Here is a 22,689-nt window from a genome sequence, read left to right as displayed (position 1 = left end):
TTAAAGTAGGAAATATGTATGTATTTAGTGTTAATCTATTTGTATGTCTTGTTCTTTAAATGACCATTTGTATTATTTAGGCTGCTATTATTATACATTAAATAAGCAAATAATCAAACCAGTAAAAGCACAATAAGAAACTTACTCATAGCAAAATCTTCTGTACCATATCAGCCTCGGGAGATGATTGAAGGATGAAGAGACGCTGATGTCAAGTGTTTTAGGTTCTGACGGGTCTGCAGTTCCTCTCCTGATCCATGCATACAGCAGCACACTGCGCCACGATGGACACATTTTTTTAATTGCCTGTGTTCATTCTCACTAACATTATTCAGCCTAGGATTTGCGTCTTCCCTCGCACGTCTGTATCTTTATGAGAGGTTTTACTTCTAAGTACGGTGAACAGTCGGGTCGAGGACGTTGTAAAAAGACGCGGGTTGACAGCACCTCACCGCGGCTGCATAGTGTCCGTCTCTAGGCAACCGTGACAACAGCGTTGGTCCGTAGCGTTCTGGGGTCCCGTGTAGCTCCCGCCATGACAATTTAGCTGACTTTAATATTTCCTGTGTTTTGTTTTGGTCGTTATTGTTACACTTAGTGTTGATATGCGTGTGATAGGTGTGTCTATCGGACATTTATAGAATACGGAACAAATCGCGTCCCGTATCGGTTCAATACGGGACGCAACATTTAACGGCCAAATACGGGACGATTCCGTATTTGAAGGGACGGGTGGCAACCTTAAGATACTATAAAAGCATAATCCATCTCACGTCCAGGTAACGTAGGTGATCCAATGCTGTCAAGGTGAAGGGCCATAACAGAACCATATTCCGAAAACAGCGTTGCAGGAGCTCCACTCCGCTTGTTGCCAAGGAAACGTGTCTGCGTCTGGATCCGTCTGGTCTGTTCCTACGTCAGTACAAGACTGGACTCTCTGGCAACAATGGCAGAGAGAACATTACATGACACAAAATAATTGAGAACCACTGATTTTCTATTATTTTGAACAAGGCGGCAACAGGATGTCTGTCTTGTAGAAAATAAAAGCATGTGGCATGACGTAACCGAAGTTTATATAGAATATAGGAAATAGTCTAAATCTGTTGGTTTCAATTCTTCAAATGCACTTAAGAAAAGACAAGGAGGCAAAAAGGCAATTTTATTAATGATTTACGCTGGAGGAAAATTTACGCAGTTTAGAAATTACATTGCAAGAGTAAAATTCTTGTTGTGATCGATCCCTTATTTTGAAAGCCACTGAATGTCCTTCATACTGCCGCGGACTTGACGCTCGGTGGCCGCTGCTCGGAGATTGTTTTACTCTCCGCGTTGCTGCATTTAATCACTGCATCTTTGCAGTTCTCCGAGGCCTGGAACAGTTCCCTTGGATCTGTCCGGAGGTTATGGTCTGCACTGGCGAGCGACGCGGTGGTTCTGTGTCTGGACGGGGGGACCTGAACATCCGGGCCCACAGAGGGAGCAGCCCCTGAGCTGACCCAGAAAGCAGCGCCGACGGCCGGGGGCTGGCTGTCCACACGCAGGACGGTTAGCATCCGGTTGCTGCTGCGGAACCCGGAGAGATACTCGGGCCTTTGACTGCTGTGAGAATATTTTTCGGAGGATTTTTAGTGTTATTCTATAATTTCTGTGGAGCTTGGAGGACTAGCGAGGAGCTAGCTCCTAGCTAGCTGTCGCCGTTAGCGCATCTGTCCTAAGCCGACAGAGGGATCGGGGGCTCCCAGCCGTGCCCTGGTGCTTGGTTAACGGACCTCTGGGAACTATGGCTGCTAATCTAATCAAGGAGATTGTTAGTAGGAACAAGCGGCGGTATCAGGAGGATGGGTTTGATCTGGACCTCACTTGTATCTTTCACCTGTTAGCGTGGGACTCCCCACATAATTGCATTAAAAACGCAACATTTACATTAGAACTGCAGAATCATAGACAGAACTGCAAATACATATATATTGTATTTATATACCATTTATAGCTGCAGTGTTATTGTGAGAAGTCACAGATTGGTTATTGTAGCAGGAAAACGTTTTTTTTCAAATTCAGCAAAGCCTCTTTGGGTTCCAGCTGGGAGGGATGTCCTTCCCGGTTGTGTTGAAATATAATGAAATCAGCTTGAAGTTCCAGAGATGAGTGTGGGACTTAAGCTGGTTGTCCTCTGGTTCCATTGGGTTAAGGTGACAGGTTCTTTAGGCAGGAGGAGCACAGCTTTTGGTGGACTTAAATTGATTATTTTTCTCCTTGCATGTTCTGCGGGTAAAGGTTCATGCTTTAGTCACAGCAGAAAACGGCAAATGCAATTTCCCTTTAATGCAGGACACATTCTCAAGTAGTTGTAATGACCTTCAAGCATGATTTTTTTTTAATGACTTTATTTCATTAAAGGTTTGAACTCACCTGTTGAGTAACACAGTTTATATGGTTTTATTGGGAAAAAAGGCATGTGAAGAACCAAGCAGAAAGATTTATGAATTTTGAATCTAGTCTTCATCGTAGCATTGCCCTTCAGGTCAGGTGATCACTCAGACAGATCTTATGATGCAGCAGCATCCTCTTCTTCCTTAATTTACATCATGGGGCAGTAAATCCACCATAGAATCAGTGGAGATGTCAGCTCCTGGTGGACTTTGAGGTGAGACCTTCAGACAGAAATAACAAGGTTCCACAGTCTGGTCTTGATTATATGAATTGGGGAAATACTGTGAGAACTCGGGATAGGAATGTGTAATGAGTCAGATGGGGCTCTTGTGCTTTAGAACATGATCTGCAGACAGCATTACATTCTCACAATTCTGTTTTACATTGGTCACACTGATGGTGCGTTAAAGAAGAGAAATATCCTGTAATGCCGGGTTATTCCCAAGCACAGTACATTGTTATGTGTGGATTGTTTGTGGATCTGAACCAGCGAGGTTAATAAGGGAATTCTGCCAAAAGTTGAGAGTACACATTTTCAGTCTGAAAGCAGGATTTCATGTCTTTTGTTCTGCACAGTGGCATAGTTGGTAGCACTGTTGCCTTGCAGCATGAAGGTCCTGAGTTCAATTCTTGGCCCCGGGTCTTTCTGCATGGAGTTTGCATGTTCTCCCTGTGCATATGTGAGTTCTCTCTGGGTACTCCGGCTTCCTCCCACAGTCTAAAAACATAACTGTCAGGTTAATTTGTATCTCTAAATTAGTCAACTTAGTCACAACATGCTATCTTTCTAAGTTGAAACACGGTTGGTTCTGTGAATCCATTTTCTGGCTCCATTAGGCTGTTAGCGATCAGTAGCACACTGCTGGCAGATTTTTAATGAGGAAGAGGAATACAACACAGACTTGCTGTGTGTCATGTAAGTCAATTCTAAGCAATTGATCGTAGACTATGTGTCCAAATTCCTTATCTCTAAGTTGTTACACGGAGCAAAAAGCTGATGTTGTCGTTTCTCCCTACATCCAGCGGGCAGCACAGGTTGTTACAATCAATAGCCACACAGGCACACCCACTAGAAAGAAACAAACGCACCCAGTTCAACACCGTCATTCTATTGGCCGAGAGGTTGCCAGGCAACTGTACTTTTTGTTTTAAGAGCAAGCAGGAAAGAATTCGCAAGGAAGCAGAGAGGTTTACAAGCGGGGTTTTGATCTGAGCAGAGAGGTTTTGAGTGTGAGGAGAAAGGTTTGAGAAAGCACAGTGAATAATTGAAAGACAGCAGAAGTTTTGAGCACAAGCTTTATAAGTTTGAGAAGAAAGACATGAAGTTCTGCTTTTAAACTGAAAATGTAAACCCAAGTATTAAAAGTTTTGAGAACAAAAGACATGAAATCCTGCTTTCAGACTGGAAATGTGTGCTTTCAAATTATGGCAGAAAAATTCCTCCATACAGATCCTGTTGAGGTTTGGTTTGCAGATTTAGAAATTCCATTTGATGATTCAGCCTGAATCACATTCAGGAAATTAAAAAGAAATGAGAGTAGTTTACAACTCAGTTTGCACGTGTGCATTTGTGTATTTCTCTTGTTTGTCTGATATGTTTTAATAAGTGGACGTGCAGTTCCAGTCGTTAAAGCAGTTCGGTCTGCACAGAGGCTGACAAGCCACAGCTTTCTGATCACTAGGGTCATGTTGCAGCTCAGGAAACTCTGGCTCAGGTAAATTGGGTTCTGGTCTAGTTTACAATATTTTTGAAATATTGCAAAAATATATTTTTATTGCAAGGCTTCCCATTGAGCAGAGATCAAGATGGAATTACTGCCTTTGTCATTTTTGTCCTTCAATAAACACAATATAAGAAGGTCAAGAAAAACAACCAAACCAAAAACATAGACAAGGGCATTGAAGGATAACATCACCCACTTCCCCTTATGGAACCCCCCTAGTGAGTGCTATCTAGGCATAGTAAGACTACAGCTTGTACAGTACATTTCTAATTGTCTTTCTCTTTTATAAGTGATTGCAAGGCCTCTTGGAGGCAGATTTTTCTCTGGTTTCCAGATTTTTTCAAAATCTCCCAGTTTGTCATTGAGAATGTACCGTATCAGTCAATATTGCCATCCAGGCTTTAAAAGTTGGGTCCTCCTTTTCCAGGACAGCAGGATGAGTTTCTTGCCAGAGGATTCAATAAAATAGAAGGTGTTCCTTGCTTGGTTTTAAAATGTTTCCTCACAGCAGAGACTCTGCTACCTTCAGAATGGCTGAAGCAAACAGTGATCTGATGCGGAGCAGAGGAAACCTGATCCGGAACCAAACATACAATCAGAACTCAGATGTTGGTTTGGTTTTAAAATTACCTTGTGTGTCTGTGGGTCCACCTTCTAGTCTGACTGAGCATTGTCTGAAAGGCAGTTTATGAAATTGACTGAAGGTGGTGCTGCTGTGCAGCAGAATGAAGTAGATCTGAATGGATTCAGAAGTTGGATAAATAATCCAAAACTTTTCCTTTGCCAGGATTTAAGTAAATTGAAATGTGACTCCACAGATGCTGAACTGCGATGTTTGCTGCTAGTAAGCTCCAGAAAAACTGTAATTATTCCAGACAGAACAAGAAGAAATGGATGTACTGATGTTCTGCTTCTTCAGCGGTTGTATCAGGCACTATGTCTGGTTTGATCTGACCTCAGGCTGATTCTATAAAATCTTCCTGAGAGCTGATCATAAATTCTGATCAATTCTCTGAAATACCTGGGAAGGGAATATAAGGAAATTGATGGAAGCACTATAGTTTAAGGAATTTAAACTATTTGGTGTTGAGTTGCTCTGCTCAGAGTGCAGGAGGAATGCTGTACATTAACCTCATGTAATTGTCAGACTTCAGTCCTGTTCATGATGGAAAAGAAGCTCATTGGTTTACAGATGCTGCTTACAGAATAGTGTGAAGGTTGCTTTTAGAACCATCGGTGTTCCCTGCAGCCCTCAATAAGGTTCCATTTTAGGGTTTTTTTTTTGCCTCAGAGTTCTTTGATTTTGAGTAATTGCTGATATCCAGACCTGATCTGGTACTTCAAAACTACATTTAAAAAAATGCAGGAGTGAAGAAACAGATCCAGGTTGTCCCTTATTTTTTTATTTTATCCACCTTATTTATCATTTAACAGAACACAGGCAGTGTAAATCAAGTACAGGTACCTTTGGATGCAACAGTTTTAGTTCAAAAAGACATTGGACAACATAAAAACTATGTTTACATTATATTTCATCCAGAGCGGGGTCACCGGTAGCTCTGTGCGTGCGTAATTCCATTGGAATGTGGAGATCCAGGTTGTCCCTTATTTTTTTATTTTATCCACCTTATTTATCATTTAACAGAACACAGGCAGTGTAAATCAAGTACAGGTACCTTTGGATGCAACAGTTTTAGTTCAAAAAGACATTGGACAACATAAAAACTATGTTTACATTATATTTCATCCAGAGCGGGGTCACCGGCAGCTCTGTGCGTAATTCCATTGGAATGTGGAAACGGGATGGAGTTTCCTCCACTCTACTGCATGATGAGCCAGTAAGGGCTTCGGAGGAGGGAGGGGCTCATGTCACTGCAGCACTAAAGGTGCTTTCCCATTTTGTCAGCAAAGTCCCCAAAAAACCAAAGATTTTTCACTAGTCACTTTTTTGGAGAAAAAAAAATATAAATTAACCAGGGGTCTGAAAAGTTACCTGTTACATCGTTGTTAAGTTGGCAAAAGTGCTCCCAAGCTAATGCTGTGTTCTGCTTCGCCTTACAGCCATCACTACTGCAATGAGCTGCGCATGTGTTGTTTCGAGACATTCTGATTCTGTACCACCACATAACCTCAGCAGCAGGGGCGCTGCCAGGAATCTTGGGCCCCATGACAAAAAATTAGATTGGGCCCCCACCCTGCGCAACTACTGTTACAAATTTCTTGAGTCTATCTGACCCATCAAAAGCATCATAATTTTAAAGGCTTGCATAATTTTATCTCATTGCAACTGCCTTGCTTTCTTTGGTCCAATACTGATACTAGCACAATATTTACTACTTGTGAATTTTACCTGCAACAGTCTGCATACAATACAATACAATAAATACAATAAATTGCTTATTTTTTTTATTATTACTTTTATCTCATTGAAACGTCTTCCCACTTTCAAGTCTCAGACAACGTGCAAAATACATATGAAGCAATCCAGACTTCTAAAAAAAAATGCTATGTAGTTGCATTTTATTCAAACTGCAGTATATAACTTTAATAAAAAATATGTTTTCTCCATATTTGTTATAGCTGCCATCATGTCATGACAGTTATGAGGCAGATAATCTGTGAAAACAATCTCCTCCACCTCCTCCCTGAACTACTGTTTCTAGCTAAAATAATGCAACGTTATGACCAAAAACAACCAATCAGAACCAGGAGGAGGGTTTTAGTGCTGTCAGTCAACTTCATTCACTCACTGCTAAATGTGCTAATGGTGGAGAAACAACTTATTAACACATGAACACTGTTTATCTGCCGTCATTGATAGCTATGTTAACTAGACTGAGCATTCACAGTTTGAATCTGCATAGCTCTGTGCTATGCTAGCTGCAGCATAACAAGGGGGAGGGAGGATGAGCAGCCACATGAGATTGTGATTGACAGTGCTAAAACCTGCCTCCTCCCTCTGATTGGTTGTTTCTAGAGAGCACTGGGAGAAGGCAGAGGAAATAATTTTTTCACAAATTATTTCTCATGCCGTACTGTCACAACACAATGACAGTTCAAACAAATATGTAGAACAATACATTTTATAAAAGTTACATACTGCAGCTTTAATTTCACTTAAATTAAAGTGAAATTAAAGCTGCACAGGTCAGGAGGACAGGTCAGGAGGAATGTTGCTATATATATATATATATATATAATTTAAATGCAAGCTAAGGTAAAACTGTGGACTGACTGCAGTCCAGACAGGAGGCTGTTTTTTTTAAATCATTTTATAAAGATTGTTTGAATTTCTGTCAGCAACAAATATATTGTTTTTGTTGCGTAATTTTAAAAAGAGCAAAGATACAGAAATCCCTATGGATTCCCTGGAATGATGCTACATAGGTTGTCATTGGATACAGTGTTGCTCACCTTTTTCACTGGGACGGGGTAAGGGGTCTATGTTGGTATCGGGGATTAGAGCTGCTGCTGACTGACTCACCTTTTCTCAAGTGTGGTAAAAAGTACAGGGACAAGTTAAATATATTAATATCTTGGTATTTCTTTTCCTTAATTCATTAAATGCTATGGAGGCAAACAGTAGTCTGTAGCTAAGCTTACTATGCTAAGTGGTTGATAATCTCACACAGTCTACTCACCTCTCTTGGAAAAAAAACTGTCACAAATAGACACTCGTCTTTTTCTCTCTCTTATATCTCTATTTTTTATTTTTTTAAACTTGACTTTATTATTTTTCTAGGCAGCATAGTAACTGCCGCAGTCGTTCTTGTCTTATACTGACTGCTGCTGAAAACGTCACTGTCAAGCATGCTAAGCAGGAACGAACCATTTAACGCAGATACATGGGGGTTCAGGGCAAATATGAATGTGTGCTTATTGGACTGGGAGGGGTAACATTTAATTTTTACTGCTAAAAACAATAATAAAAAAAAATACCACAATACTTTCCCACCCCGTGCCACGCCCCTGCTTGATAGTCTTATTTATTCCCATTTGTGTTTAGAATCAATATGTGTATATCTGATCCCTGATCGGTATGTAACGCCTGATTCAGATCAGTTTGAAAGCATGTGATTGGCCCGATTTCCGATCACATAATCGGATTGGGACAACCGGCATCTTGTGGGGAGCAGCATGAGCACACCCACCCACCCTCGCTCTTACAACCAGAGGATCTGAATATCAATAGTGCCTAATGCCACACAGGCTGGGACCACCTCTGCCACGCCCTGGATATTGATTAAAGTTTTTGTTGAGCTTCAATCAGTGGAGCTGAGAGCTTATCATGGTTTATATAATATGAATGTGAGACCAACACTGTGAATTATTTGAGTTGTTAAGAGAATGAGTTGTAAACTATTTATTTTGCCAATTTAGAAACTTTTCTCTGAGCTGTTCCACAGGTTACTTTCCTGAACTTACCAATCAGATATCTATCCCAACATCATTGCCATGGGTTTTCCCGCTGAGCGACTTGAAGGCGTCTACAGGAACAATATCGATGATGTTGTTCGGTGAGTCACAGACAGAACAAGAACACAGCTGGGCCACAGACAAAGCAGCTTTATGAAAAAATCAAACTGAGGTGTTGTGGGTTTGCTTTAGAGCCGAGATCAAACATCTGCCTCGTTAACAACTTTCTCAAAAAAGAAATATGTCATAAATAAGAACTTTGGATGCTTGTATGTTCCATGTTTTCACATTAACTGTTAAACTGGGAGGGTTTAACTGTGTCGCATGCTAGTTGGATCATGTGATAATCATACTATGTGCAGTTAGATAAGTTCTGCACTGTGACAATGTAACTTCTAACTATTACCTCTCTGTGCAACCAAATCCTTTCTGTGTTGTTCTGGTTATTAGTGACCGTGATATAATGTATACAGTCGTACCTTCACTTATATATTCACATTATGGGATGGATTTATATATAGGGTGGCCCACGAAAAAGTAGCCCGCGTTACTATAGTATTACTGGCGGCCTTCTTTAAAGAAAGAAAGAACTTGAAATACCAAAATCTTTACTCACTCAAATGACAAATGATCCCCTTGTGTGTCAATGCAGTTTTAGGTGCGCCTTAACATATTGTCATATACGTGACGCAACTCTGGGGCACCAATGCTCTGAATTGCATTACGAATATTGTCTTTCAATTGCTCTAAAGTTCTCGGGTTATTAGCGTACACTTTTCCCTTCAAATTGCCCCACAGATAAAAGTCACAAGTTGTTAAGTCCAGCAACTTGGTGGCCACTCTGTCAGGAAGGCGGGCTACTTTTTTGTGGGCCACCCTGTATTATAATGACAATGAGAACAAAAAAAAGCAACCAACACCAACAGGACAAAATCACAAAAGGAGAGGATATAAGGGGCACAATTTAACAAACAATACCACAGAAGAAAAAATAAAGAGGAGAGACTGCCAATCTTAAAATCAAATGCTTATAACAATCATAGTAGTTTCTAAAGTGTAATAACATGCAGCATGTCAGATATAGACACTCTCCATGTTATCACTTTCTTCTGGAAATTTTGCGTATGTGGACAACGGTGGAGAGCAAAAGAATCATTTTACCTGCCATCCTCAACCACGCTGCCCCGGTATTACAATTCATTTAACAAAATTAAACCTGGAGATGTAGGTATTGTTAATTCAGTGCAGTGCGCAAGAGTAAAGGGGACATAATGCGAAAAAACTGTTGAAGAACAACTCGCCGTTTTTCTTTTTTCTTTTTGCTGAACCAAGAACACTGAATTCTGCAGCACATCTACATGTTAAAGTTGTCAAAGTCGAGCTAGCATAACTGACCTACTTCCCTCTTCGTCTCTATTTTTTTTTCTAATTAAAACTTTTCACTGATTGGTGAAATGTGCTACCCTTGGTACTTGTGATAATGTTTACAATTAGTATCAAAGCACTAATTGTGTGGAATTGCAATGTGATGCCATGTGTGCAAGATCCCATCTTCCAGTTCCCTGTTGGAGGGCAAAAGACTGCTAGCTGATGATAACCATCATTGATTTTAGCTGTTAACATTGTGCACTAAATCTTAAATATACACAATACATAAGGGATGCATTGCTTTTCCACTAATTGTCAACACTACCACAAGTAGATAGCAACTAGTTTTTGTAGGAAAAAGTTATAATAAAAAAAATATATGGAGGTAGAGAGAAGTGGGTCAGCCATGCTAGCTTGACTTTGACAACCTTATCATGTAGATGTGCTGTGGAATTTGGTGTGTTTCAGTTCAGTTAAAAAAAAAAAAAAGAGGAGAAAGTTTGAGACCACTGCCCTAACCATGTAGGACCTTCACCTCTGGTGGTGTGGACTGTGACACACATGGGACAGCATCCGGCTTTAGAGACTGAACATCACTACTGCAACAGATCATATTCACTTTGAGAGAGAAACTCTGAAGAGGAAACCACTCTGAAGAAACTCAAACTGATCTATGATACCTAATTGACTTATTTTTATTTTTAGGTTCTTGGATTCCAAGCACAAGAATCACTATAAGATCTATAACTTGTAAGTACTACTGTCCTCTTGTTAGCCTGGTTCAGCTTTTGATCCCTTCACATTTAGGAGCATTCCTGGTAAAGACGTTTAGAGGTCAAAGATTTCTCGTTCCAGATTTTCCCTCCTAAGGGAATTATGGAGGTGTTAAACAAACAAACTCCAGCTCATATAAACTCAGCTGCCCGCCCAACCGCGTACTAATATTGGGCGATTGGACAAATTTATTGACCATCGATGAAAGACTGCGCCCTTTGCTGGTTGTTTCTTCTTAAGGTGTTTTTTTTTTTTTTGCCTATGAGTTACTTTTTTATTACACTAGTAACAATTCTTGATTGAAGCCAAAAGACGCAGCACACCATCAACTACTGCCGTTCCAGTTTTTTTTTCCCCCAAAGTGCCTCCAACTGCAGTGGCAATTTATTTACCAAACCTGGAACAGAAATACACTACCCTATTTTCAGAAATTACATTTATTGAAATACAATGAGGGGTGACTGGCCTTTCCCTAGTTTAATTGTGCTTCTGGATTTGTATGACCATATGCCGTTTAATACTAAATTAAACACAAACTAAAATTAAAAGAAGAAAAACAAATCCCTGCCACAGTTTCTTTTTGAGTGATTTGATGCATTCAAAATAAATACATGATGTAAACACCCAAAAACTATGCAGAATTCAAACAGGGAAACTCTGCAATGTTTCCCTGTTTGAATTTAACTGAACTAGATAAATGATGAACTAGATAAATTTTAGAAATGCTTTTATAAAGGAAACAAGCATGTCATGAAATCCTACTTTGAATTTAGCACTGTGTGCAGCCTGCGCAGGTGGTTAACAATTTTACCAGTGGATCTGAAGACGAGTTCAGAAGCTGCACTCATGTCTTTGTGGTCTCACAAGCCACAAATATGTGGTTAGGTAAGCAAGCTGATGTTGGCTCCTCTCAAAGAGTTGCTTTCCACAGACCAGTATGTTTACCTGCTATTTGACATCAGTTGGAAACGTCTTTTATGCATTTTCCTTTGAGAAATATTTACAGCTAAGGTGCCCTGTGTCCATATGGGGCGGTAATTTTTTTATTGAACTGTGTTTTGTATTTCTGCTAGTGAAAAACTTTTTCAGAGCTTGCTAGAGCTGCAGCAACTCGAAACTGCTCAAGTTGCAATCCACACCCTGTGGTTTACCTCTTCATCCTGTTTAAAGCCAAAGCAATCCCAAATAGGTGACTTTGTATTCTTTTTTTTGGCAACTAATTCCTCCATTTTTTTTTTTTTTACTTTTGTGTTCTAAGCTGGCAAATCATTGTTAGGTTACTTGTTGTTACACACACACACAAAAAAAAGTCCAAAGGTCACCTGCGTGAATATGTCACCCATCGTCATTTGATAGACTGACGAATATTGGCTTGGAAAATCCTGGATATCGCCCAACCTTAACTCACACCCTCTCCCATGACCACATAATCCCAGTTCTTCAAAATATACACTGGCTCCCTAACTCTAAGCTCATTGAATTCAAAATACTCCTTGTCACCATCTGTCACTGTTCTGACCTTCTCACTTTGAAATCTGCAAGTCAACTTTAAAGTGAGATTTCATACAGATTCTACACTCAAGACCCATCTTTTTACAATTTTTCTTAATGTATAACATTTCCATGATTTCTTATTACTGTTATTTTTAATTTTATTATTGTACAATGTCTTTGAGTTTCTTGAAAAGCGTCCCTATTTCCTTAGATGTGCAGAGCGACACTATGACACTTCAAAGTTCAGCTGTAGAGGTGAGACAGTCCCCCGCCCTCTGACCTGTTGGAAGACCAGTTTTTGTATTTATCCTTACTAACTACTCAGTTCTGTTTCAGTGGCTCAGTATCCATTCGAAGACCATAACCCGCCCCAGCTGGAGCTAATCAAGCCATTCTGTGAGGACTTGGATCAGTGGCTTAGTGAAGATGAGCATCATGTGGCTGCCATCCACTGCAAGGCAGGAAAGGGCCGCACTGGAGTCATGATCTGTGCCTACTTGCTGCACCGAGGAAAGTTCCAGGAAGCTCAGGAGGCCCTAGATTTCTATGGAGAGGTCCGGACAAGAGACAAGAAGGTCAGTAAGTCAAGAACAGCAAAGACCAGGTAAAGATGAAAACACGTGTGTTTGCCATATGTTACAAGCAGGAGTGTCCTTTGGGTTATTGAGTTTACACCAACATCCTTGATCCTTCTCCCGATCTCTCTTCCTTATCATGAATCAGGTCAGAATGCAAATAAAGTTGGAGCTGCCAAGTGTGTTAGGTTTGAGGTTTAACAATAAGGAGAAAGAAACAATGAGCAGCTGAATCTTTATGATCCTTTATGTTCTGGTTGCAGCTGGTTGAACTGAGCTGCCATCTTTGTTCTGCTTTAAATGGACTAGAGTTCGTTTCCTATTGGGTTTGAACCTTTTGTGCAGGTGTAAATATGCTCAAGTGGAACCTGGTGCTCCCCAAACAGAGAGAGACCCATTTTTTGAGTTAGTGGTCTGAGTCCACTTTCAAACTAACACTGGTTCGGTTTGCTTTTGGAGTGAATACAGACCTGTCTCGTTTTGAACCAACTACAGGAAACATACGTCTTTTTGGACTTCTCGAGACACCGTTGCTGGGCATCATGGTAAAAATGAGCCCTTCAGTGTTGCTAACACGACTACTGCATGTACTAATTGTAATGAAATCATACCTGATCTATTGTCTTCTGCTTAGCAATGCTGCTGCCAGCATGTTGTGTCATGGCTTATTAAGTTAGCAGCACGCATTTGCTGACGTGGTTCCAAAATTAGAAATATCACATCGCGAAACCTGAGTTGAATGACCAGCTCTTGACATTCAAAATTGTATTGCAATTGTAATAACAAGCACATGTTAATGCGTACAACATAAATTCAGCATGCAGGACTTGCATGATTGTTTTCTTTCTTTCTGGGTCTGTGCTCTGTTCCGCCCCTCATCATTTCTATCAAATGTTAGCAACAATCATCAATGACATGGCTTTGTTTACAAAATATAGTTCACTTTCAAAAAGTACAATGTGAAAGTAAACTGCACCAAACAAAAAAAATAAAGTCCGTTTTGGTCTGAATGATACAAGTGGACCAAAGGTGTCCACTTGTATCAAAACCAAAGGTTTTCTGGTGTGAAAATCCCACCAGATCCCACCCAATCTTGACGCTGCTATTCTTTGTGTGTGTTCAGGGTGTGACCATTCCCAGCCAGCGACGCTACGTCATCTACTACAACTTCCTGCTCAGGAACCGGCTGCACTACAAACCTGTGGCACTGCTCTTCCACAAAATGTTGTTCGAAACCATCCCCATGTTCACGGCTGGTACATGCAGTAAGTTCTAGAAACCAGATCCAGACCCTGGTTAATCTTTCGTAATCCAGAGTCCTAGTTTCTGGACGATTTAGTTCGTACTGAGATCATGTTAGAAATGTAATATTGTTTCCAGACACTTTTCAGTTCTAGAATCAGACCCAAGCCAAGGTTAGTCCTGAATGCCGACACAGTCTCAATTCTACGTCCCTACCCAGACCCAAACTGTTCTCAGTTCAGTTGCTGACCATATTCGAGTTCCATTTCAGTTCATTATGTAATCTAGAAGAAGGGAGTGACGCTCAGGTGTTTTTGTGTCTTTAGACCCTCACTTCGTGGTCTACCAGCTAAAAGTGAAGATCCACACCTACAACCCTGCTTATACTCGCAGGGAGGACAAACTGATGTTGTTTGAGTTCCCTCAGCCACTACCTGTCTGCGGAGACATCAAGGTGGAGTTCTTTCACAAGCAAAACAAGATGATGAAGAAGGTGAGCAGGAGTTCATGGTGAAGAAGGTTAAGAGGAGATGGTAAGAATTAGGCCTGTCGTGATAAACGATAAATCAATTAATCGCAGGATAAATTAAACCTATCACCTCATTTTAATTATCGGCTTTATCGTCTCTTTCTGCCTTTTTTCTTCCTCTTAATGACACTGAATGAAAAAAAGGCTCAGGTCCGGTGCTCTCCACTGACCCTCCCTTCCTTAGTGTAATGTCCAGCTCACGCTACACGAGTTGTCGGCCCATTTTCAAAACCTGAGAAACACTTCAGCTGACAGAAATCCTAGGTACAACGGATCGATCAGGTTCGTCATGCCGTGTGGTGTCCAGCCACATGGGCACAAAATAATGGCTACAAGTCCAGTTAACTAATTTTAAGACCAGGCATTAATCAATGCTTTACTAGAATCTATCTGTGATGCATGTGGCTGGAGTCAGCATAAAATCCTGACTGAATGAAAATCATTATAACCTATTTATGTCACGTTAACAAAGAACAGCTGAAAACCTACAGGGTTTATCAACTGCGGTAGCAATTTGGCTCCAACTCCTCTCCTTGTCATTTCTATATTCTTTGCACAAAACGTTGAATAAATATTAATGTTGTTTCCACATATCATCTCCAATGTCCACTGGATTTTGGGTTGCGCCATGTCAGCTGTTTGGGATTCCCCTCCGTAATTTCCCCTCAGAAATCACGGAGGAGAATCCGCGCTTTCTGATTGTCTACCTGTCACATTCAGGGTTAAGGCTCCCAGTGGGGAAAACCCCTGATTTAGATCGGAGCGGCCACGACGATCTAAATCACACAACAGGACGATCGGTTACGAAATCACCGGCGACAATCTTAGATCGGCCAACTTTCTAAGATTGTTGTAAAGGGAAAATAGGGGCAAAACATCGTGTAGTGTGAACTATTGCATTAGGTAGTCAGATGTGCCCATCTTCTCTATTTAAATCTAGTGATTACTGAAAGGCAATATACAGACTTCATAATCTGCACTCTTTTGGTTGAATGCAGTATTTATTTCCACTTTGGTTTTATGTTGTTTAGTTTTTATTCAAGTACGTTTTTTGTTAATTTTATTTTTATCTTTGGTTGTTTTGTTAATTTAGTTTATCAGTTCCAGTGTTATGTGTTTTTTGAAAATAAAGTGCATCTATCTATGGCGGGAAATCACAGATATTATTACCTCATTTTCATTAAATCAGTGTCAAAAGGTCTTGAAACAATATTATCGTTTATCGCAATAATTTTTTAGACAATTAATCGCTCTGCAAAATTTGTTATCGTGACAGGCCTAGTAAGAATGTTATGGTGAAGAACTTGCTCTCTCAACTTCGTTGGTTTTAAAACTGAGATAATTTGATCTTTCTGAATTAGAAAAGGAGTCCTAGAGAGGAGAGTTTGCTGGTTAGTCAAATCTCGGATTCCAGAAGACTCCTTTCAGTGTTACACGACCAGGTTTTCGTCCTGGTTGTGTAACACTGAACCAGCTCTACACCCTTAGTGGGTTCTGGAGGACACATGGGAGTTTGCCAACCATATGTATTTTGTGGACTTGGAGAAGGCATTCGACTGGGTCCCTCTGGAATTCTGTAGGGGGTGCTCCGGAGTATGGGTACCACGCCTTTTGTTAGGTTAAGTCCCTATACAACTTAATACTACGTTGCTGGCATTAACTTTGGCTTGTTTCCAGTGATAGTTGGACTTTGCCAAGGTTGCCCTTGGTCACTAGTTCTGTTCACAATCTTAATGTATAGAATTTCTAGGTGGAGCCAAGGTGTTAAAAGGGGATATGTTTTGGTGGCATTAGGATTGTGTCTCTGCTTTTTACAGATGATGTGGTTCTATTGGCTTCATCAGATTGTGAGCTTCAGTTTTCATTGAAACAATTTGCAGCTGAATGCGAAGCAGCCAGGATGAGGATCAGTGCACCTCTTGAGCGTACTTCAAGAGGTGCACCTCACTTCAAGAGCTCAAGAGATGAGTTCTTGCTTAACCAGTTGATCCATGTTCCTACCCTCATCCTCATCTATGGGCACAAGCTTTGGGGAGTGGCTGAAATGAAGTTTTTCCACAGTGTGTCTGTCCTCTCCCTTAGGCATAGGGTGAGAAGCTTGGTCATCCAGCAGGGCCTCAGAGTAGAGCTGCTGCTTCTTCACATTGAGAGGAGCCAGTTGAATTGGCTCGGGCATCTGGTTAGGACACCTCCAAAACGCCTCCCAGGTGAAGTGTTCCAGGCACTTCCAACCCACTTTAGCAACACGACTGAGTTTAGAATAGACCTTGCTGTGTTCTAGACTGCTCCAGAATACACTGGAGGAACTTTGCTTTGCGGCTAGCCTTGGAGTGCCTTGGGATTCCCCCAGAAGAGTTGGGGAAGTGTTTGGTTTTGCAGCTAGAACATGATCCGGATCAGAACAGCTGTAAAATGTCTGCAACTTAATAAGTAAGGGTTAGGAATATTGTTTAAAAATAAGCTGTTTTTCTGGTTGGGTTCTTTTTAATTTCAGAGGTTCTGGGTAAACATATATTTCTACTGCCAAAATTAGGATAAGAACCTCTTTTCATTTTTTCCGGCTCCAGATGTTCTTACATTCTTCAGGACATTCCCCCACTCCTGTCTTTCCAGTTTAATCTGAGTTTGAGTTTCTGCATGGAGCTTCAGGCATTCTTAGTGATGAAGCTCAGGTTAAATCTTCACCACTGTGAACACCTGATCTTACAACACAAACCATCTCAGCTGACTGATCCCTGGTACTTTTCTTTCTTTGTCCTTATAGGAAAAGATGTTCCATTTTTGGATCAACACATTCTTCATCCCAGGGCCAGAGGAGTCCTCAGACAGACTGGAGAATGGTAGCTTCCCAACACTTCGAGATATTTCTGACAGAATGTTTCAGAATCCAGAATTGATGATGGGTAGTGAAACCACCGACAGAGACTTTTTGGTTCTGACACTTGACAAGAATGAGTTGGATAAAGCCAATAAGGATAAAGCCAACAAGAACTTCTCCCCAAACTTTAAGGTAGAGCCAGATTGATGCTTCAGTCATTGTTTATTCAGACTGAAAACAACGTCCACTTTTCACAGATGTTCTCTGAATTACTTTTGGATAATCATTCTGTAACTTTTTCCAGATTTTTTATGGAAAACTAAAATATAAATAAAGAATAAATCATTGCTCATTTGGGTGCATGCAGGAACATTTGATTTTTCTGCTCATTGAGAACATTCCTGTTATTTCTGTTCCTCAGGTCAAACTGTTTTTCACAAAGACTGTGGAGGAAGGAGCCAACTGTGACACGTGCAGTATGTCGACCTCAGTGACACCAGATGTCAGTGACAACGAGCCGGATCACTATCGCTATTCGGACACTACAGACTCAGACCCTGAGAACGAACCATTCGAAGATGATCTCCATAGTCAGATCACAAAAGTCTGACACACACACAGACATGCACATATTCAGTGTAAACGTGTACATAAATACACAAGGCCAGGAACACTGAATGGAGACCAGTATTCAACCAGACGTCTGGGCCAGAATTGATCTGTGGACTCTGGGTTTAAAGAGCTTGGATCAGATAATGACACCAAACTTATTTTATTTACTCGGTGCACAACCAAACAATCATGGTGGGGTGAGCAGTTGAAAGTGGCTGGGGCACAGAATGGGACATTTCAACAGAAACCGAGTAAAACTTGAATCTCACAAAGTCAGAGGTTTTCTTCATTGAGATGAACCTAACCTTTACTAGAATCTTTTATTTCATCTTTCTTTCCTTCCTCCAGAAGAATGTTTTTGTTTTGGAAACAAAAATATTCTAACTTTGTTTCCATTTCTGTCCTGTCTGAGTTCCGGCTTTGGTTCTTCTCTTTAAATTCTTGAGCACTAAATTCTTGTCCAAAATCATGTCAGCTGCTTTCCTATTGAAATGTTTCTTTAAATTGATCATAATCCAATCAGGATCAGGATCAAAAAAGATTTAGATGTGAACCCAGATGCACATCTGAATCCAGAAGTTTTAAAATTAGAGCCTCTGGTTGAGTTTGATCCCAATGCTCTGGTAGGCAGCTTGAGGAAGTTCTGTTGAAGGATGAAAAGCAGTCCAGATCACAGCAGGATATTTTAGTTTGCAGATTTTCTGGCTAATTGTTAACCATTGGTTTAGAATTTTTTTTACTAGTGAGAGCAGGAAATCTTTAAGGTTAGCTTTGGATTCTGATCCTAAGATGTCCTCCTGACATAATGTTGTGGATTTCCAGCTGAGCTTGATCCAAACCTTTATGTTGGCACAGTATGTGTTTGTGTTTCTTAGTTCAGAAGTGTTGGATCCCCAGGACTCTGTAATGGTAATAATCTTTGAGGTTCCTTGTCTTTGTGGCGATGTGTCGCTCAGAGGGACTTTCCAGCCCTGTTAATGAAACCTATTCCAAATCAACTGGCATTTTGTCAATCAGCTGTTGGAGTCTGTCAAATCCCAGGTATAGAAAGTGTATTCTGTTTTCCTCTGGCTTCTGTCATTTACCTAAACGGCAAACAAGCTCATCTCTCTAACCATCCCTGTTCCAGATGCTTCAGCCTTGTAAATATTCCTGAGCATGTTCAATCCAGCTAGAAAAGCTCTTCTGGTTGTTTGGCAGCTTTCTGTTAGTTTCATGAACTTATCATATAAGCTACAGAGCCTTCTGGAAATGCAATCCAGGTTTGAGAAGGAACCTGAGGTCTTTAGAATGACTAGTCTGAAACTGTGTAAGAAGGCTGTGCCTCACCCCCCGGAGTGTCACTACAGCTCACCTGGTTTCCTTTAAGGTTTCTGGTGCTAAAACGTTTCAGAAGGTCCGATTATAGAGCCTCCTAATGGGCCAGATTTGTCAAATCAGAAGTGCTTCTGATGTTTAAGGTAAGGTAATTTTATTTATATAGCACATTTTCAACAACAAGGCATTTCAAAGTGCTTAACTTTGATTTTTTTATGTGTAATGTCAAACTGGGATCATGTAATCTAGACAGCAAGTTTAAATTTCTCTGAAGCTACTTAGAGGTGTTCCAGTTTAGAGCCTGACTCTGGTCAGTTTTTTCCTCCCCTAGTTTTCCATATTGTTTTTCCTCTTTTGTTGCATCAGTGCTGTAAATGTTTGCTATGCACAGTCTTCAGATTGGGTCACACGGAAACTGACTGAGCTGGAGCGTATCTGACAATGAAGGACTCTTGAGCCTTAGTTCAGATGTATGGAAACTGAAGTTGTCTAATTGGAGATGTTTCACTGGTCATGAAACTTGTAGAACATTCTCTCTCAGGGTCAGATAGTCTCCTCCAAAAGGGACAGCAAGGCAAACTGCTTTGTTTTTGTTGAACAATGAAGACATTTGGGTTTAATATCAAAACATTTGGGTTTTACATGTGTTAAACAATTCAACATGTACCACCCTTTGTTTGAACCCACTTGTTTTTCAAAGGAGCCAAACTATTGGAACACGTGATTGAAAGGTGTTCCTTGTTGACCAGGTGTTGCCTTTAACATTGATTGTTCAAACATTAAATAGCTCTGCTGGACTAGTCTACTTTTTGGCCTATGCTTAAACCTATTAGCTAGATATTTCTTGTTGAAGAGCATAAACCAACATGAAGACAAGAGAGCTGTCTATGGGAGAAAAGCAAGCCATTTTGAAGCTGAGAAAAGAAGGGAAATCAATCAGGCCCATTGGCCAAACAATGGACATAGCAAGCACAACAACTGGATTGTTCTGAATAAGAAAGAAACTGAGCAACAGATGGCAAACAAGCCAGTCAAGGAAAACAGCAGTAGCTGATGACAGAAATATTGGGAGAACTGTGAATAAAAATCCCAAAACATCAGTAAGTGACATCACTGACCCCACGGTGCAGGGCGAACGTATCACAATCCACTGTTCAAAGAAGACTCCAAGAAATATAGAGACTATACCCAAAGATACAAACCACTTAGTAGTAAGAATCAGAAGGCCAGATTGCAATTTGCAAAGTACAGAGATGAGCCACAAAAGTTCTGGTACACAATCTTATGGACTGATGAAACCAAGATTAATCTCTACCAAAGTGATGGAAAGGCCAAAGTTTGGAGAAAGAAAATAACTGCTTTGAATTCAAAGCACATAAGGTCATCTGTGAAGGATGGTGGAGGTAATCTCATGGCTTGGCCATGCATGGCTGCTTCTGGAACAGGCTCATTATTTTTTTATTGATGTGATGATGGTAGCATCAGAATTAATTCAGAAGTGTACAGAAACATTTGTCTGCCAATTTTGCAGGGAAATGCATCCAAACTAATTGGGAGAAATTTTATCATGCAGCAGGACGGTGACCCAAAACGCACATCCAGCAAAACAAAGAACTTCAACAGAGGAAAAAAATGGAAGGTTTTAAACTGGCCAAGTCAATCACCTGACCTTAACCCAAAAGAGAATGCATTTCACCTCCTGAAATGTTTTGGGAGAGAAACCCTCCGAAACAAACAAGAACTGAAAGAAGCTGCAGCAAAAGCCTGGAATAGCACCACAAACAAAGAATGCAACAGTTTGTGATGTCAACAGGTCACAGGCTTGAGGCAGTCATTACAAATAAGAGTTATACCACCAAATATTAAATACTATTCACTTTAAGTTTCTTTGTTTCTTCTGCTCACCTAAAAATGCTGTGGTGCAACACAAATAGTGAGATATTCAAATTTACTTACCACGTCTACTTGTAAAAACCAGGAATTAAAAGTTGACATTCTGAACTCGTCATGTACATGTTTTGATGTTACACCCAAACATTTTAAAGCAATTTGCCTTGCTGTTCCAATACTTTAGGAGGGGACTGTATATTTTCTGTCCGTTGTTGGTAAGGGTTTGATATGTCGAATGAAGGGATATGAAAACAGAGAACTGACAACTGGACAAAAATTGTTAGGTTTCTGAGGGCTGTGGAAGTAGTTTTTCCAACAGTCTTCCAAATTTCCAACCCTATATCAATGAGGAAGCGTTCCATATTGATTCTTGGAGCCTTATTTCCACTCCAAAACTAAATCTTAATGGGTTAGGGTTAATATTTTAATAGGGGATTTGGACTTTGTAAGGGAAACTGCCTGGCACGAGGAGTTAAGGCAGAATTAGCTAAATAAGAACATTGACCAGCTGTTCATTTTTTGACAAGCATCAGGTGGATGAATTTATGGCCTTTCCTAAAGGTGCTGATATCCTAAAGTATTTTGGAACTCATCCTCAGCCAAGATGCTCAAATGTTTAGATTTGTTGAGAAGAATTGGAACCAGTATGGTGTTCAGTTGGAAGCAGAATCATCTGTCAGAACTCCCTGTATGAACAGCGATGAGCTCCAAGACAACACCTCTGCTTGTTCTGGATCTTCAGCCCATCTCATTGGGTTTCAGATGCTAAGCTGCAGCTCATTCAGGAAGTTCATATGTCAGAGGTGGGTTGATTCCTGCTCTGAAAAGTCGGTTCTGGACTTTTGAAATGGGTTTTGGGTGGGCTACATGGATCAGAGGTATCAACGGTCAAATCAACTGGGTGAGTTGACTTTATCAGACAGACCAGGAGACAGTATCATGTCTTCAAAGACATGATATATCACACTGCTCATGTTTGAATCAAAACTTGACCATTCAGATTCCATTTCAATCTCCATTTATAGCAACAAAAAGCTCACTTGGATGTTTGTGTGATTTTGGGTTGAAGTGGTCGTTGGTTGTCCAGTCAGCAATTTTTGTTCAGCTGATTAGCAAAGTGTTGTTTGTATGTTGGTGCTTGGACCTGTACATTTCATGACACCAGTGTTCAGCTTTATTGGAACATCTGATTCAGTGGATATTTTAAGTTCCAAATAATAAAAACCTTCAATCACATCTGTTCCTGTAGAATGACTGTCAGTAACACATTGACGAGTTCTGAGTTGTGGAACCATCAGCTTCAAAAGATTTTTGTAAACATTTATTTTTTTTCAGTCAGAAGTCAAACAGCAGAGTTGCTGTGACACTTTGAGTTGTTACTATACAAACACATTATTCTGACCCCTCCCCTCTTTTATCTGCCACTGCCCATTTTATAATGTAAAAAAAACAAAAACAAAAACACTGTAAAGTAATAAACTATTTATAAACACCAAT

General features: G+C 40.4%; 1 protein-coding gene and 1 long non-coding RNA gene across 3 annotated transcripts; one reads left to right on the top strand and one right to left on the bottom strand.

The window, feature by feature from the left end:
- Positions 1–1,261: 1,261 nt before the first annotated feature.
- ptenb (phosphatase and tensin homolog B) lies at positions 1,262–22,686 on the top strand. Of its 2 annotated transcripts, XM_007540986.2 has the most exons (9): positions 1,262–1,865; positions 8,590–8,674; positions 10,647–10,691; positions 12,421–12,464; positions 12,546–12,784; positions 13,908–14,049; positions 14,353–14,519; positions 17,320–17,565; positions 17,795–22,686. In XM_007540986.2, exons 1-9 carry the CDS (start codon positions 1,784–1,786, stop codon positions 17,981–17,983), a joined length of 1,239 nt encoding a protein of 412 aa, XP_007541048.1. In that variant the 5' UTR covers positions 1,262–1,783; the 3' UTR covers positions 17,984–22,686. The 2 variants fall into 2 exon arrangements, with proteins under 2 accessions (XP_007541048.1, XP_016520876.1); XM_016665390.1 differs by lacking the exons at positions 1,262–1,865; positions 8,590–8,674; positions 10,647–10,691; positions 12,421–12,464; positions 12,546–12,784 and adding an exon at positions 12,791–13,329.
- LOC107834297 (uncharacterized) lies at positions 10,951–12,414 on the bottom strand. The gene is made up of 2 exons (XR_001660082.1): positions 11,422–12,414; positions 10,951–11,385 (listed from the first exon to the last, which is right to left on the bottom strand). It is a non-coding gene; the product is annotated as an uncharacterized LOC107834297 (long non-coding RNA).
- Positions 22,687–22,689: the final 3 nt, after the last annotated feature.

The sequence above is a fragment of the Poecilia formosa genome, unplaced genomic scaffold, assembly GCF_000485575.1.
Source record: "Poecilia formosa unplaced genomic scaffold, Poecilia_formosa-5.1.2 Scaffold578, whole genome shotgun sequence".
Lineage (NCBI taxonomy): Eukaryota > Metazoa > Chordata > Actinopteri > Cyprinodontiformes > Poeciliidae > Poecilia > Poecilia formosa.
Note: the sequence above shows the minus strand (reverse complement) of the source record. Positions and strands in the feature narration are given on the sequence as shown.